This window comes from Perognathus longimembris, chromosome 11 (genome assembly GCF_023159225.1).
Source record: "Perognathus longimembris pacificus isolate PPM17 chromosome 11, ASM2315922v1, whole genome shotgun sequence".
NCBI lineage: Eukaryota > Metazoa > Chordata > Mammalia > Rodentia > Heteromyidae > Perognathus > Perognathus longimembris.
The window spans coordinates 41506052-41520117 of NC_063171.1; the positions used below are offsets into that span (position 1 = coordinate 41506052).

General features: G+C 46.5%; 1 protein-coding gene across 1 annotated transcript in view; it reads right to left on the reverse strand.

Moving 5' to 3' along the window:
* The window catches only part of Ints3 (integrator complex subunit 3), a 45755-nt gene extending 42152 nt beyond the window's left edge, over positions 1 to 3603 (reverse strand). The window contains exon 1 of the mRNA XM_048357789.1: positions 2724 to 3603. Coding sequence (XP_048213746.1) covers positions 2724 to 2870 — 147 coding nt within the window. The 5' untranslated portion in view covers positions 2871 to 3603. The remainder of the gene's footprint in view (positions 1 to 2723) is intronic.
* Between the last annotated feature and the right edge of the window lie 10463 nt (positions 3604 to 14066).

A 14066-nucleotide genomic window follows, 5' to 3' on the forward strand; every position in this document is an offset into this window, starting at 1 on the left:
GGGAGACTCAAAGGAAGAAGCCACTAAGTCTTGCCCTTACAAGACATCCTAGGGACTGGGAATATGGTCTAGTAGTAAAGTGCTCACCTCGTATACATGAAGCCCTGGGTTCAATTCCTCAGCACCACATATATAGAAAAAGCCGGAACTTGCTGGGGATATGGCCTAGTGGCAAGAGTGCTTGCCTCGTATACGTGAGGCCCTGGGTTTCCCAGCACCACCTATACAGAAAACGGCCAGAAGTGGCGCTGTGGCTCAAGTGGCAGAGTGCTAGCCTTGAGCAAAAAGAAGCCAGGGATAGTGCTCAGGCCCTGAGTCCAAGGCCCAGGACTGGCCAAAAAAAAAAAAAAAGAAAAAGAAAAAGAAAAAGCCGGAACTGGCGCTGTGGCTTAAGTGGTAGAGTGCTAGCCTTGAACAAAAAAAGCAGCCAGGGACAGTGCTCAAGCCCTGAGTTCAAGCCCCAGGACTGGCAAAAAACAAGACAAAACAAAAGAGATATCCTAGATGAATGGGGAGATACTCTGCACTAATGAGGATAACAGAATTACACCTTTAAGGGAAAAAATAGTATGGTGAGCTTTGTAGGGAAATTTAAAGGCAAGGGACAAAGGGCAAAGAAGGAAAGTGGGGGCAGGGAAGCTGGGAAACATTTACACCATGGAGATTAGGAAAGAGACGGATGCCAAGATCCTTCTTCCTGCTTCCTGGAAATCGTTCTAAGTTCATTTTCAAACATTTTCATTTTTTTAATGCTTCCTCTGTTTCTGGTCTCCTCTTTCATATCATTTCATTACCACACTACCCTCAGCCACAATGATCCTTGTAGGAATCAGGATAGAGAAAACACAAGAGTCTTTTCTTTGCATCCAAATTGGTAAGGGGAGCAAAGGCTGTGAACTACTGACATTCTAGAACCCTACAGCTCCAGTGCTAGACCACAGGGCTCAATACTTCTGACAATGAAGGTGGCCATTGCTATTAAAAAAAAAATAAAAGGTTAAACTGGGTGCCAGTGGCTCATGCCTGTAATCCTAGCTACTGGGGGGGGGGGGGGGGGGCTGAGATCTGGGGATCACAGTCTGAAGCCAGCCTGGGCAGGAAAGTCTGTAAGATTATCATCTCCAATTAACCACCAGAAAACCAGAAGTGGCGCTATGGCTTAAAGTACCAGTGCACTAGCTTTGAGCAAAAAGAGCTCAGGGGCAGTGCCCAGGCCCCTGAGTTCCCAAGTTCAAGCCCCATAACCGATTTAAAAAAAAGTTAATACCCTGGGCATGTGGCCCAGGATGGCCTGGAACTCCTGATTCTTTGCCTCAGTCTCTTGAGTGCTGAGATTACAAGCATAGGTCAACATACTTAACAAATTGTTTTTTTAGTATTGTTTACATTCCCAATGACATCTTAGGTGATACAAAGTGCCCAGTGCAGTGGCTCACACCTGGTAATCCCAGCTCCTCAGGAGGCAGAAATTAGGAAGCTAGGGGTTCAAAACATAGCCAGTTTGGGGAAAAGTTATCTAGATATACCATTTTAGCCCAGGAAGATTTGATCTAAAAAAATTCATGAAAAAGCAAAATGAGCTGGAGGCATGGTTCAAGTGGCAGAGCACTTGCTAGGAAGGGATAGGTTATGAATTCAAATCTGAGCACTGAGGGGAAGGGAGGAGACAAAAGGCACACACACACACACACACACACACACACACACACAAACTTTAGAGAATGATAGGAATGGGAAGCCATACCATGAGTTGACATTTGCTAGTGAATAACTCGCCAAGTTGCTATCCAGTCACCAGTCACCTCTCATTCAGTGTGTGTGTATGTATGCATACATACATATATGTATGGGTTATGTCAAAGAGGTAGAAAAGGACTATGGCCTGCTCATCCTGAACTTGGGAACCAGAGTTGAGTGGCTTTCGCTTTTGTCTTTTGGTTGAGACCTTGGAGACCAAGACTCAAAGTGTCTCTTAGGATTTGCTCATTGGCTGACACACTACCACCGGAGCCACACCTCTAACTCAACTTTCATAACAGTTCCTTAACCATGCCTCAGTTCAGGGGCTCATATTCCTAAGTAAGTCTCCTTGAATGTGAGCAGTGACAAGGGATACATGATTAACTCTAGAAGGTCAGGGACAAGAATAGTGAAGGAAGGAGTAGAGCGCTACCCTTGAGCACAAAGAGGCTGCGGGACAGTGCCCAGGCCCTGAGTTCAAACCCCAGGGCAAGCAAAAAAAAAAAAAAAAAAAAATCACTGGCAAAGTCAAATATGCCATCTAAGGGGGAGGGGGGGCAAAGTCTACTGCCAGCTGTCAGCCCTCAGACACCAACACACTCATATACTATACATTGCTTCGCAGTTGATTACATGAGCTAAGTATAAAAGTTATCATTTAAGATACCTGTGGTGTGTATGTGGAAAGAAATTAAAAAATACATATTCTGCAAATCTAGATGCTATCTATCCCTTAGGAAACCAACACCGCCCCTCCCCATCCATTTTCACACTAGCGGCTGCTGTTACTATGACAACTTGTCCAGGAAATTGACCCACACTACTTCCTTCAGGAGCAGGAAGAGGCTAAAGAGTGTTTTGTGTTGCCTTGGGGGGGGGGGGGAAGCAAAAACAAACTTGCAGGCCTCTTCCCACCCACCCCCCAGCCCGGTATCCCTCCTCAGCCCCATTTCTTAACTCCCTTGCCCACCCCCCACACCTACCTCCTCTAACTCATCCTTGGCATCCAAACTGGTTGAAAGTAGCAGCCTCCCCCCTCCTGGGGCTCCTGCTCCCGCTCCTCCTCCTCCACCTCCCGCAGCTCCTGAGGCAGCAGCTGCTGCCGCCCCCTTTCCCTTCGGTAAATCCATGGCTGCAGCCAGGAGATGGGAAAGGGTCAAGGAGTGGATGGAGAGAAAGTCCTAGAAGTGGGGGACTCCGGAGGGCCGGGGACGAGGCGGCGAGGGAGAAGCGGCGCAGGAGGGGAAGGTTCGGGCCCGGGCCCCGTGCCTCCGCAATCCTCCCGCCTCCCCGAGGCCGCGCCTGCCGAGAGGGGCGCGGGCGGCCCAGCCGGGCCTGTCGGCTGCTGCCTGCGGGAAAGCCGTTAGCTCTCCAGGGCGGTGAGAAGCCGGGCTGTCTGTGCCTCTGAGGGGCCCCGGCCAGGCCGCCGCCCCGGCAGAAGTGGAAGGGGAGCCCTCGCTCTGGCTTCGGACCCTACGAGGAGGAGGGGGCAGAGCCCTAAGTTTCTGCCTCGGGGGGCCGGGGGGCAGTCCTGCCCCTGAGGCCGGCGCAGGAAGCCTTCCCGGCTGGCGCCTCAAGGACTCGGGGAGCGAGGCTCCTTTAGATCCGGGCCCTACTGGGGGGGTGAAGGTGAAGCAGTAGCGCTACAGGAGGACACCGAGGACCAGCTTCTTCACACACCACACAGAGGCGGCCATGGTGGAGGAGCGGGGGTGGGGGCGGGAAGGCTGAGGCCGACCGCGGCAGGGGGTGGAGGGGGAAGGAATCGTTGAGGCTCGCGCCGGAAGCGAGCAGGCGCAGTTCGGAGCCTCAGCCAATAGCAGCTTCCGCGGTGGCGCCGGCTGGACGAGGAATAAGCCGACCATGGCGGAATGGTCTTTTCCCGGGCTGCCAATTGCATGGAGGAAAAGCGAGCTCCGGATGATGGGCAGCCTTCTTGTCCAATTGTATCTCTCTTCTTGCCTTAGGGGGCGGGGCATCCTACGCCGGGGTGGGAGTATAAGGGCTACCAGGAAGAAAATAGGCTGCGCATGCGCGCGCATGCGTCCGCGCGCAACGTGTCTTTCTCGCCCAGAGCTTGGGTGGGTGCAAAAATGGGACGCTGTCTCTGGAGAGCCTCTGGAGATGCGAAACTTAGCCACAAATTAGCAGTACAGGGTAGGGAGCAGAGCCCCAACTCTTAAGCAGCCCTAGAGAGAGCTCCTTCTGACTGGACTGAGTGCATCGCCTTTAGGCAAGTGCAGTTACCAGATTTTGCAGGCGGGTGCACGCACAAACACACGTGCGTTGACCCACTCGCGCATACCACATCCTAAGAATCGTGGGAGCAATAGCTCGAACAAATAATTGTTAAATGAACTTTTCTTCCTTTTGTATCTGACACTGAGGCATTACCCACAACCCCAGTGAGGATCCTTCTTTCTGTTGGAAACATAGTATATAGCCTGATTGTATGTAAGTCGATTTTTAATTTTTTTTTTCTGGTAGTAGGGCTTGAACTCGGCACCTGGGCACTATTCTGTAGCATTTTCACCCAAGGCCATCACTCTGCCACTTGAGCCACACATCCGTTTAGGCCTCAGTGGTTAATTGGGGATGAAAGTCCCATGGACTAATTTATTACCCAGGCCTGCTTTGAACCCCCATCTTTAGATCTCAGCCTCCTGAGTAGCTAAGATTGCAGGCATGAGCCACAGACTCCAGGCTCCATGTTTATTTATTTATTTCTCCACTTGGGTGTCTGAGCACCGATTTTTAGGATTATAAAAGTATTACCACACACAGACATCAAGTTGGTGCTTTATTTTCCCTCTCTCCTGGGTTTGGACCCTATTCTCCAGTACAGTCCATTTTTCAGGCCTGGTTGTTAGGCAGGTAAGTTATATGCTCCTTAAAGGATTCCAACTACAATGGACACTCGTTTATTTGACAAGTCATTTCAAATTAATATATGTCAATCTTTTTTCTTTTCTTTTTTTGCCAGTCCTGGGGCTTGGGACTCAGGACCTGAACACTGTCCCTGGCTTCATTTTGCTCAAGGCTAGCACTATCTACCACTTGAGCCACAGCACCACTTCTGGCTTTTTGTACATATGTGGTGCTGTGAAATCGAACCCAGGGCTTCATGCATGCTAGGCAAGCACTCTTATCGCTATGCCACATTCCCAGGCCCTGTTAAAGTAAGACCTGGACACACTGATCTATAAATACCATTCTGGCAAATGCAGAATTTTGCAGTTGTATCAAGTATGCTTTAGTGTAAACTGCTTTCACTACTGATGAAAACAATAATAGAACTCTGTGTAGGTAGAAATATGGTTACAAAGCATTGATGACCACACCTATAATCCTTGCTATTCAGGAGGCTGAGATCAGATGCTTGTGGTTCAAAGCCAGCCTGTGCAGAAAAGTCCTTGAGATCTTTATCTCCAATTAACCACTCAGAATCTGGAAGTAGAGTGGTGGCTTAAAGTGGCAGAGCAGAGCACTAGCTTTGAGCAAAAGAGTTCTGGAATAAGTGCCCAGGCCCTGAGTTCAAGCGCCACAACTAACAAGCAAAGAAAAGAATAGTTAGAATTTAGTCAGGGCTAGCTATATGTCAGGCAACATTCCAAATACTTATTATGTTTATTTGCTTTATGCTAATACCTCCACTTTCTCATGCAAGACTGGCTCTTTACCACTTGAACCACACCTCCAGTCCAGAATTTTTCTGGTTAATTGGAATAAGATTCTCCAAGGACTTTTCTGCCCAGGCTGACTATGAACCACTACTTAGCTACTTAGGAGGCTAAGATCTGAGGATCACGGTTCAAAGACAGCCTGGGCAAGAAAGTCCATGTGACTCTTATTTCCAATTAACCACCAAAAAGCCAGAAGTGGTGCTGTGATAGAGTGCTAGCCTTGAAAAAAGCTTAGGGACAGCCCCTAGGCCCTGAGTTCAAGCCCCATGACTGACAAAAAAAAGAAAGAAAGAGAAAGAAAGAAAGAAAGATAAAGCTGGCACATAAGTAATATATGCCACTCAATAAGCTGAAGCAGGAGAATTGAGTGGAGCATAGTAAGATACCATATTTGGGGGTGGGGGAGTGGTAGCCCAGTAATAGAGGCTTTGCTTAGCATGATCAAGTCCAGGATTTCCTCAAAAAGGAATTATGACAGGGCACTGATGGTCCATACCTATAATCCTAGCTACTCAGAAGGTAGGATCTGAGGATTGTCATTCAAAGCCAGCCCAGGAAAGGAAAATGAATGAGGGAGGATTGTCATTCAAAGCCAGCCCAGGAAAGGAAAATGAATGAGCTCTAATCTCCAATTAAACACCAGAAAGGATTGCAGTGGAGCTTTGGGTCAAGTGGTAGAGTACTAGCCATGAGCATAAAAGCTCAGGGACAGCACCCAGGCCCTGAGTTCAAGCCCCAGGACTGGTACAATAAAAAGAAGTTATAGACAAATAAAAGTAAATGAAAGAATTATAGCTACCAGGTCCGGTGGCTCACCCCTGTAATTCTAACTAGTTGAGAGTCAGAGATAAGGAGGAAAGCAGTTCAAGGCCATCCTGGGCCAAAAGTTTGTGAGACTATCTCAATAATAATAGCGGGGAGCTGGTGGCTCATGCCTGTAATCCTAGCTACTTAGGAGGCTGAGATCTGAGGATCACCGTTCAAAGCCAACCTGGGCATTGAGACTCTTATCTCTAATTAATCACAGAAAAAGCTGGAAGTGGTGCTGTAGCTCAAGCCTTGAGCAAAAGGAGCTTAAGGATAGTGTCCAGGTCCAGAGTTCAAGGCCCAGGACTGACAAAAATGATGATGACGATGATAATCATCATAGTAACAACAACATAAAAGCTGGGCATGGTTGCCCATGCCTGTCATCTCAGCTACATGGAGAAGCATAAATAGAAGGATCTCAGCCTAGTCCTACTCAGGCAAAAAGATCTTGAGACCTTATCTCAGAAATAACCAGAGTGGGACTGGGAATGTGGCTTGGTGGTAGAATCCTTGCGTACCATGCATGAAGGCCTGGGTTTGATTCCTCAGTACCACATAAACAGAAAAAGCTGGAAGTGGTGCTGTGGCTCAAGTGGCAGAGTGCTAGCCTTGAGCAAAAAGAAGCCAGGGACAATGCTTAGGCCCTGAGTCTCAAGCCCCAGGACTGGCAAATAATAATAATAATAATAATACCCAGAGTACAATAACTAATAAGGTGGTTCAAGTGGTATAGCACCTACCTAGCAAGTACAAGGCCCTGAGTTCAAACTCTAGTAGCACATACACAAAAAAGCAGTTTCAGGGGCTGGGAACATGGCCTAGTGGCAACAGTGCTTGACTCTACATGAGGCCCTGGGTTCAATTCCCCAATACCACATATATAGAAAATGGCCAGAAGTGGCGCTGTGGCTCAAGTGGCAGAGTGCTAGCCTTGAGCGGGAAGAAGCCAGGGACAGTGCTCAGGCACTGAGTCCAAGGCCCAGGACTGGCAAAAAGAAAAAAAGAAAAGAAAAGAAAAAAAAAGCACAGTTTCACTATAATAAACTCCAAAAAGCTAGTAACTCCAAGCACCTATACCTAAAATACTTGCAAAACATTAAATAATCTAGTAAATTCTGAATTAAAATGAATAGGCATTTGGGGGTAGTTGATTCACTGATTCATTAATAGAAAAGATCTGGAAACTACATTGTCCTCACAATTAAATTTATCTATGTCAGTGTCAGCATCAGCTCCCGGCAACATGAGGGAAATCAAATTAGACCACCCCAAAATATACTTCTCTAGCGTATTTCAAGATGGTTATTTAGAAGGGCTGTAGACACAGGAGAGCTCTGGAAAGCTGTCCTTTTGTGGGTAACATTTACATATTTAGTAGAATAAGCAGCAAGGCAAGCAGTCTTTTTGTCTGAGATCTTCCCTCTTCTGTTTAGAAAATATCTTTCAACAGAAAGAAGAGATTTGGGTCTGACCCCTGACCAGGCAGGGATTACCACAGGCAGCCTTCTGATGACAGTTACCTGGGAGACTTAATCTATAACCTTTCAATACAACCTTTGTTCCTTGAATTTTCCAACCCTCACATTCTCATAATATGGCTATCTCACACTAGGAATCAAAAATTTACTTCTTAGAGGGTTTATAAACTTCAATTACCAAGCTTTCCTTGAGTTTCCTATTGTGTCTATGGTTCCTATGTTTCCTATTTTCTTATTGTCTGTTTGTCTATTGCTAGTACTGGGGTTTGAACTTGGGGTCTGTGCTCTCACTGGACATCTCTGCTCACACTGGTGTTCTACCGCTTCAGGCATACCTCTAGTTCTGGCATTTTTTCTCATTAATTAGAGATAAGAGTCTCATGGACTTTCCTTCACAAGCTGTCTTTGAACCACAAGCCTCAGACCTCAGCCTCCTGAATGACGAAGATTCTAGACATAGATATAAGCGACTGGTGCCCAATTTCTTTCTTGCTTTTTCTTCCTTCTCTCCCTTCTCTCCTCCTTCCTTCCTTTGTGTTAGTATTGGTACTTGAACTTAGGGCTTTTTTTTGTTCATGATTGGTGCTTTACCACTTGAGCCACACCTCTTGTCTAGCTTTTATGGTGGTTGAGACAGTCTCATGAACTTTTCTGCATAGCTGGCTTTGAACCTTGATCCTCAGATCTCAGCTTGCTGAGTAGCTAGGATTACAGGTGTGAGCCACTGGTTCCTGACTGTTGTTTGGGGTTAAGGTGTGGCTCAGGTGGTGGAGCACCTGCCTAGCAAGTGCAAGACCCTAAGTTCAAACCCAGCACTCCATATATATATATACATATGTATATATATGTATATATACATATAGGAGTCTATATACATATATATCTCATATATATACACTTATATAGCATATTGTATATCTATCTATCTATAGAGAGAGAGATAGCTATATATCTCACATTTCCATTCTTATGGAAGGCCAAAGTGCCAAAATGCTCTACCACTATCAGGCATCAGTGGCTCACGCCTGTAATCCTAGCTACTCAGGAAGCTGACATCTGAGGATCTTGGTTTGAAGCCAGCTCAGGCAGGAAAGTCCTTGAGACTCTTATGTCTAATTACCCAGCAAAAAGCCAAAGGTGGAGGCATGGCTCAAGGGCACCAGCCTTGCAATAAATACATACATACATAAAAGGTCATCTCAGAGGGGCGGGGGACAGGGCTCAGGTGGTCCTGCACCTGCCTATCAAGCCTAAGACCTGATGTTCAAGCCCTAGCACTGCCAAAAGCAAACAAAAAATAAAATGTATCTCCAAGTTAACAACCAAAAGGATTCTCCCAACTAAAGGGACACATCTTTTCAATAAACAAGAGGATTCCCCTCAAAAGGAATTGTGATCAGGAAGAATAGTCTAATTACAGTAGTTTATAAATAGCATGATCTTAGTTCCAAGTCCCTTGAAAATTTTCCAATAGGACATGAAAGATCACAGCTATTTTAGAAAGGAAAGTCCTGGGTATAAAATTGGACAACATATGTCTATTTTTTCCCCTTAACTAAGATTTTTAGGTCTTCCTAATGGACCCCTATCTGAGGGGTCCAATCATATGCCGTCTTTCACTTGTAATTTTTCTGTGGACATCAGAACTCCTTGCATTTAACATTATAGTTTTCATAATATAGACTATTAATGTTAATAAGTGTTTGTCTAGTTCTGGGGGCGGGGATGCACACACACACTCATATGTGTTGATACTGAGGTGTGAACTCAGAGCTCTGTCCCTCAGCTTTTTTGTTCAAGGCTGGCACTCTGCCACTTGAGCCACAGCTTCACTTCTTTTTTTGTTTGTTTAATGGCTACTTGGAAATGACAGTTTCAGGGACTTTCCTGTCCAGTTGGCTTCAAACTGTGATCCTCACATCTCAGCCTTCTGAGTGGCTAGGATTGCAAGGGTAAGCCACTGGTGCTTGTCAAACTTGTCTACTTCCTACGAGTTGCCAGTCGAGAGCGTATAAGTATATAAAAGGAAGTTATATAATCAAGTATAAGTATATACAATTATATACTTAAACTTGTCATACATTATATAGTATATAATAGGGTTTAATAAGAAGTATATAATAGAGCATAGGTGTACAATGGAGTGTAAGTATATAACAGGAAATATATAATAGGAGTATAAGCATATAATAGGAAGAATTAACTCATACACTCCTCCAAGCAAAACTATTTGGCAGATTCTATTTTGATTATTCTCTTATTTCAGAAGAGAAAATTGAGAGCATAGAAAATGTGAATAGTTTACCCACGTTTATCTGTATATGGACCATAAGTGGCAGGGTAGGGATTTGAACTGTCTCCATAATCCATCCCCTTAATTAACATGCTGCTGTCACTTAATGGGCGGGGGGATTTGAACTCAGGGCCTTACTTTTGCTAGACAGGCACGCTGTCATTTGAGCCACACCCACAGTCCCTAAATCTGCCGTTTCTGAACATCAAGATCTACTTGGTGCTTTGGCCTAGTTTTTGCCTGCCGCGAGTTAGGCTGAGAATGGACGAGCTAATTTGATCATAGAACATACAACAACCAAGATATACCATATGCTGTTCATATTTGGGAGCCAAAGGCAGTTGGTAATTGGGATAGTTACATCAAGTGAAGGTGGGGGGGAGGTAAGGAGGGCCTTGCAGCGATTAACAGATATATTTGCTTATGGAATCTTTGCTTTGCAAATGTTCTTAATGGGCACCCAGCCCAGCCATTCACTCACTGGAGCTAATGTGTATAGGATGGAAGTAGGTGGGTGGGTTTCTTTTCCTATCTGGACCCCTCACTTCTCTTAACTTTGGATGTGAGCCACAGTCCAATGGGTTCCTGCTTCCCACCTCTGCTTTTCCTGGTGGAAATGGGTCTGGGACAGGCTCAGGTGTGGCTTCAAGAGCAGGATGGCCCTCTGCTTTGTGTAACACCAAATTTATCAATATCCCAGCCCTTCATATTGGTAGTAAACACCTCGCCTGGAATCCTACTGGCGTTCCAACCCAATGAGGTTGAAGCTGTCTCGACAGCATTATTATTTTTTTTTTTTGGCCAGTCCTGGGCCTTGGACTCAGGGCCTGAGCACTGTCCCTGGCTTCTTCCCGCTCAAGGCTAGCACTCTGCCACTTGAGCCACAGCGCCGCTTCTGGCCGTTTTTCTGTATATGTGGTGCTGGGGAATCGAACCTAGGGCCTCGTGTATCCGAGGCAGGCACTCTTGCCACTAGGCTATATCCCCAGCCCGACAGCATTATTTTTTAACAGTTAATTTTAAGAATACTTTTATAGCTCCTGTAATTTAATTAGAAGATGACTTTCAGACTGTAAAACTGGCATCAACTGCTAATTAGATTCCATGAATCTGTCCTGAAAAGGTATAAATCTTTTTTCTTTTTTTTTTTTTAAAGATTACTAAATGTTCTGCTGCGATAAATTACCCAAGCCCTTTGACGTAGAGAAAACAGGAGTTGGGGGTGAGGAGGAGAATGTTTGTCTGCTTCTGTCAGCTTTATTTTTTTCCAGGTCCTGCTTTGCTTGGGCCGGTTGGGCTGGGGTTTCTTCGGTGCACATTCCCCACTGGGCCCTCCTACCCACGTGGCCTGGTGAGATAATGTATAGGAAAGCCTTTGTCAATTGCAAGGCACAACTGCATGCCAATCATTACCGTGGTTATTATTCTTATCACACTCTAGGGGAAACCATTGGTGTCCCCCGCCCTCCATCTATTAGGCCCAACTGCCCCTCCCACATGGGCGGAGGCTCCTGGCACCAGTGGGCCTCCCCTGCTTGGGGGAGGGGCGTTCGTCTTTCCCTCCTCTCCTGAGTAATGACTTTCCCAGTTCTTCCTGGCTTCAGGGGCCTCAATCCGGAAGGAAATCTCAGTTCCAGTGAAAGTTCTGGAGCTGCTGAAATGCCTCCAAAGGCTTCTCCTCGGGCCCACCTCCCAGCCCCCTCCCCTCCTAATGCCCGACGTGGAGCCTGGCTGCCCCGGAAGGATCTGACCGGCAATTTCCTAGAATTGTCTCGCTGGAGCTCCTCAAGTCTTCCAGCTCCCCACCCCCTCCCCACCTCATCTCAGGATCCCTTCTCCAAAGCCCAAGCCCGGATAGATGTCCCAGCCCTCCGGCCCTGTTCTGACTTCTTAGTGTCCACGGTTCTCCTGGGCAAGGCTTCTCTTCTGAAGCGGTCTACAACTCCTGGAAGGAGTCATTGGAGCAAGGGAGTCCACATGTCCACCAGGGCCCACAGGAAGTTGAATATACTGTGGTTACCGGGGCAACCATCCTTCCTTAGGCCTTCCCAGTATTTTTCATCCAAAGCTTGGGCTCTGAGGAGGACTTGACCATGCAAGCTCCCTCTCAATAAATCAAGGCTGAGGCAAGGAAAAAAAAAAAGGGGGGGTAGAAAGCACAGAACATCCAGAAAAGCAACTGGACAGGAAGAAGAACAAATTATCCTCTTCATCCCCAAATCATCTTATGTTATCAGGGAACACTGCCTTGTAGCCACACCCCCAAGCCCCGGTGAGCCCACCCATACCTCCAGGCCAGGTCCCCCTTGGCTCATCTCCAGGAAGAGGCCTGGGGAGGTCAAGGGAGGCCTGCATCGGCATTTGATGGATGGTACTGAAGAAATGTCTGGCACTCTCCTTCCCTGTGGGGGAGGTGAGGCTGCAGCTACCTCTCCCCTACATTCCTGCCGGCCAGCCTAGGAAGGGGGTGGGGCGGCTGGAGCAGGGCAAGGAGGGTCCTTAGTCCAGTTGATCACAAAAGGGATACACACTTCCTAACTCCTGGGCCTCTTCAGTCCAAACCAACTATGTTATGCCTTCTGTAAGCAACCATTGGACAGTATAGCAGTTCTTAAAAGTCTCAAGGCTTATAAGGGATACATGGTATCAAATGCTTTTCATCTATCAAAATCATTTACCATGTTTTGGGTGGTTCTGGGGTTTGAATTCAGAGCCTATGTTTGCTCTGCCACTTGAGTCAAATTCTCAACCCTTTTATTGCTTTATTTTGCTACTCGAGTCTTTCTTTTTTTAATTAATAAAATATATTAGCCAGGGCTGGGAATATGGCCTAGTGGCAACAGTGCTTGCCTCGTATTCATGAAGCCCTGGGTTCGATTCCCCAGCACCACATACATAGAAAATGGCCAGAAGTGGCGCTGTGGCTCAAGTGGCAGAGTGCTAGCCTTGAGCAAAAAGAAACCAGGAACAGTGCTCAGGCCCTGAGTCCAAGGCCCACGATTGGGGGGAAAAAAAAAAAAATATATATGTATGTATATATATATATATATAATATTAGCCAGACATTGGTGGCTCATGCTTATAATCCTAACTACTCAGGAGGCTGAGATCTGAGGATCATGTTCCAAGCCAGCCTGGGCAAGAAAGTCTATGAGACTCTTTTCTCTGGTTAAGTACCAAAAAGCGCAAAGTAGAGCTGTGGCACAAATGGTAGAACACTAGCCTTGAGTAAAAACACTAACAGAGGCAGGGTGCCGGTGGCTCTCACCTGTAATCCTAGCTACTCAGGAGGCTGAGATCTGAGGATGGCAATTCAAAGCCAACCCCAGCAGGAAAGTCCATGAGACTCTTATCTCCAATTAACCACCAGAAAACCAGAAATGGTCCTGTGGCAAGTGGTAGAGTGCTAGTCTTGAGCTGAAGACCTCAGGGACAGCGCCCAGGCCCAGAGTTTAAACCCCAAAGCCAACAACAGCAACAAACAGCACTGAAAGATAATGCCCAGGCTCTGTCCAGGACTGGCATAAAAATAATTTGTGTGTGCTGGTCCTGAGGCTTGCACTTAGGGCATGGACCCTGTCCCTGAGTTTTTTTGCTCAAAACTAGTGCTCTACATTTGAGCCATAATCCACAGATCTCAGCCTCCTGAGTAGCTAGGATTACAGGTATGAGCCACCAAGTCTGACTGCTGCTGCTTTTTCTTCCTCATTATCATCATCATCTTCGTGTGACAGCACTGGGGCTTGACCTCAGGGTCTCATACTCTCAGCTTTTTTATTCGAGGCTGGCACTTTACCACTTGAGCAACGTCTTCATGTCTAGCTTTTTGCTAGTAATTGAAAATAAGTGTTTCATGGACGTTTCTCTTCAGGCTGGCTTTGAATTTGAACCACAATCCTCAGATCTCAGCCTTCTGAGTAGCTAGGATTATATGCTTGAACCGCCAGTGCCCAGGTTAGGTCTGTTTTTATCTGGGACTGCGTTAGAACATGATTCTCCTACTTGTGATCCCCTGCCTGTAGCCTGTTCATTATTAGCTTGAACCACTGCACCACACATTTT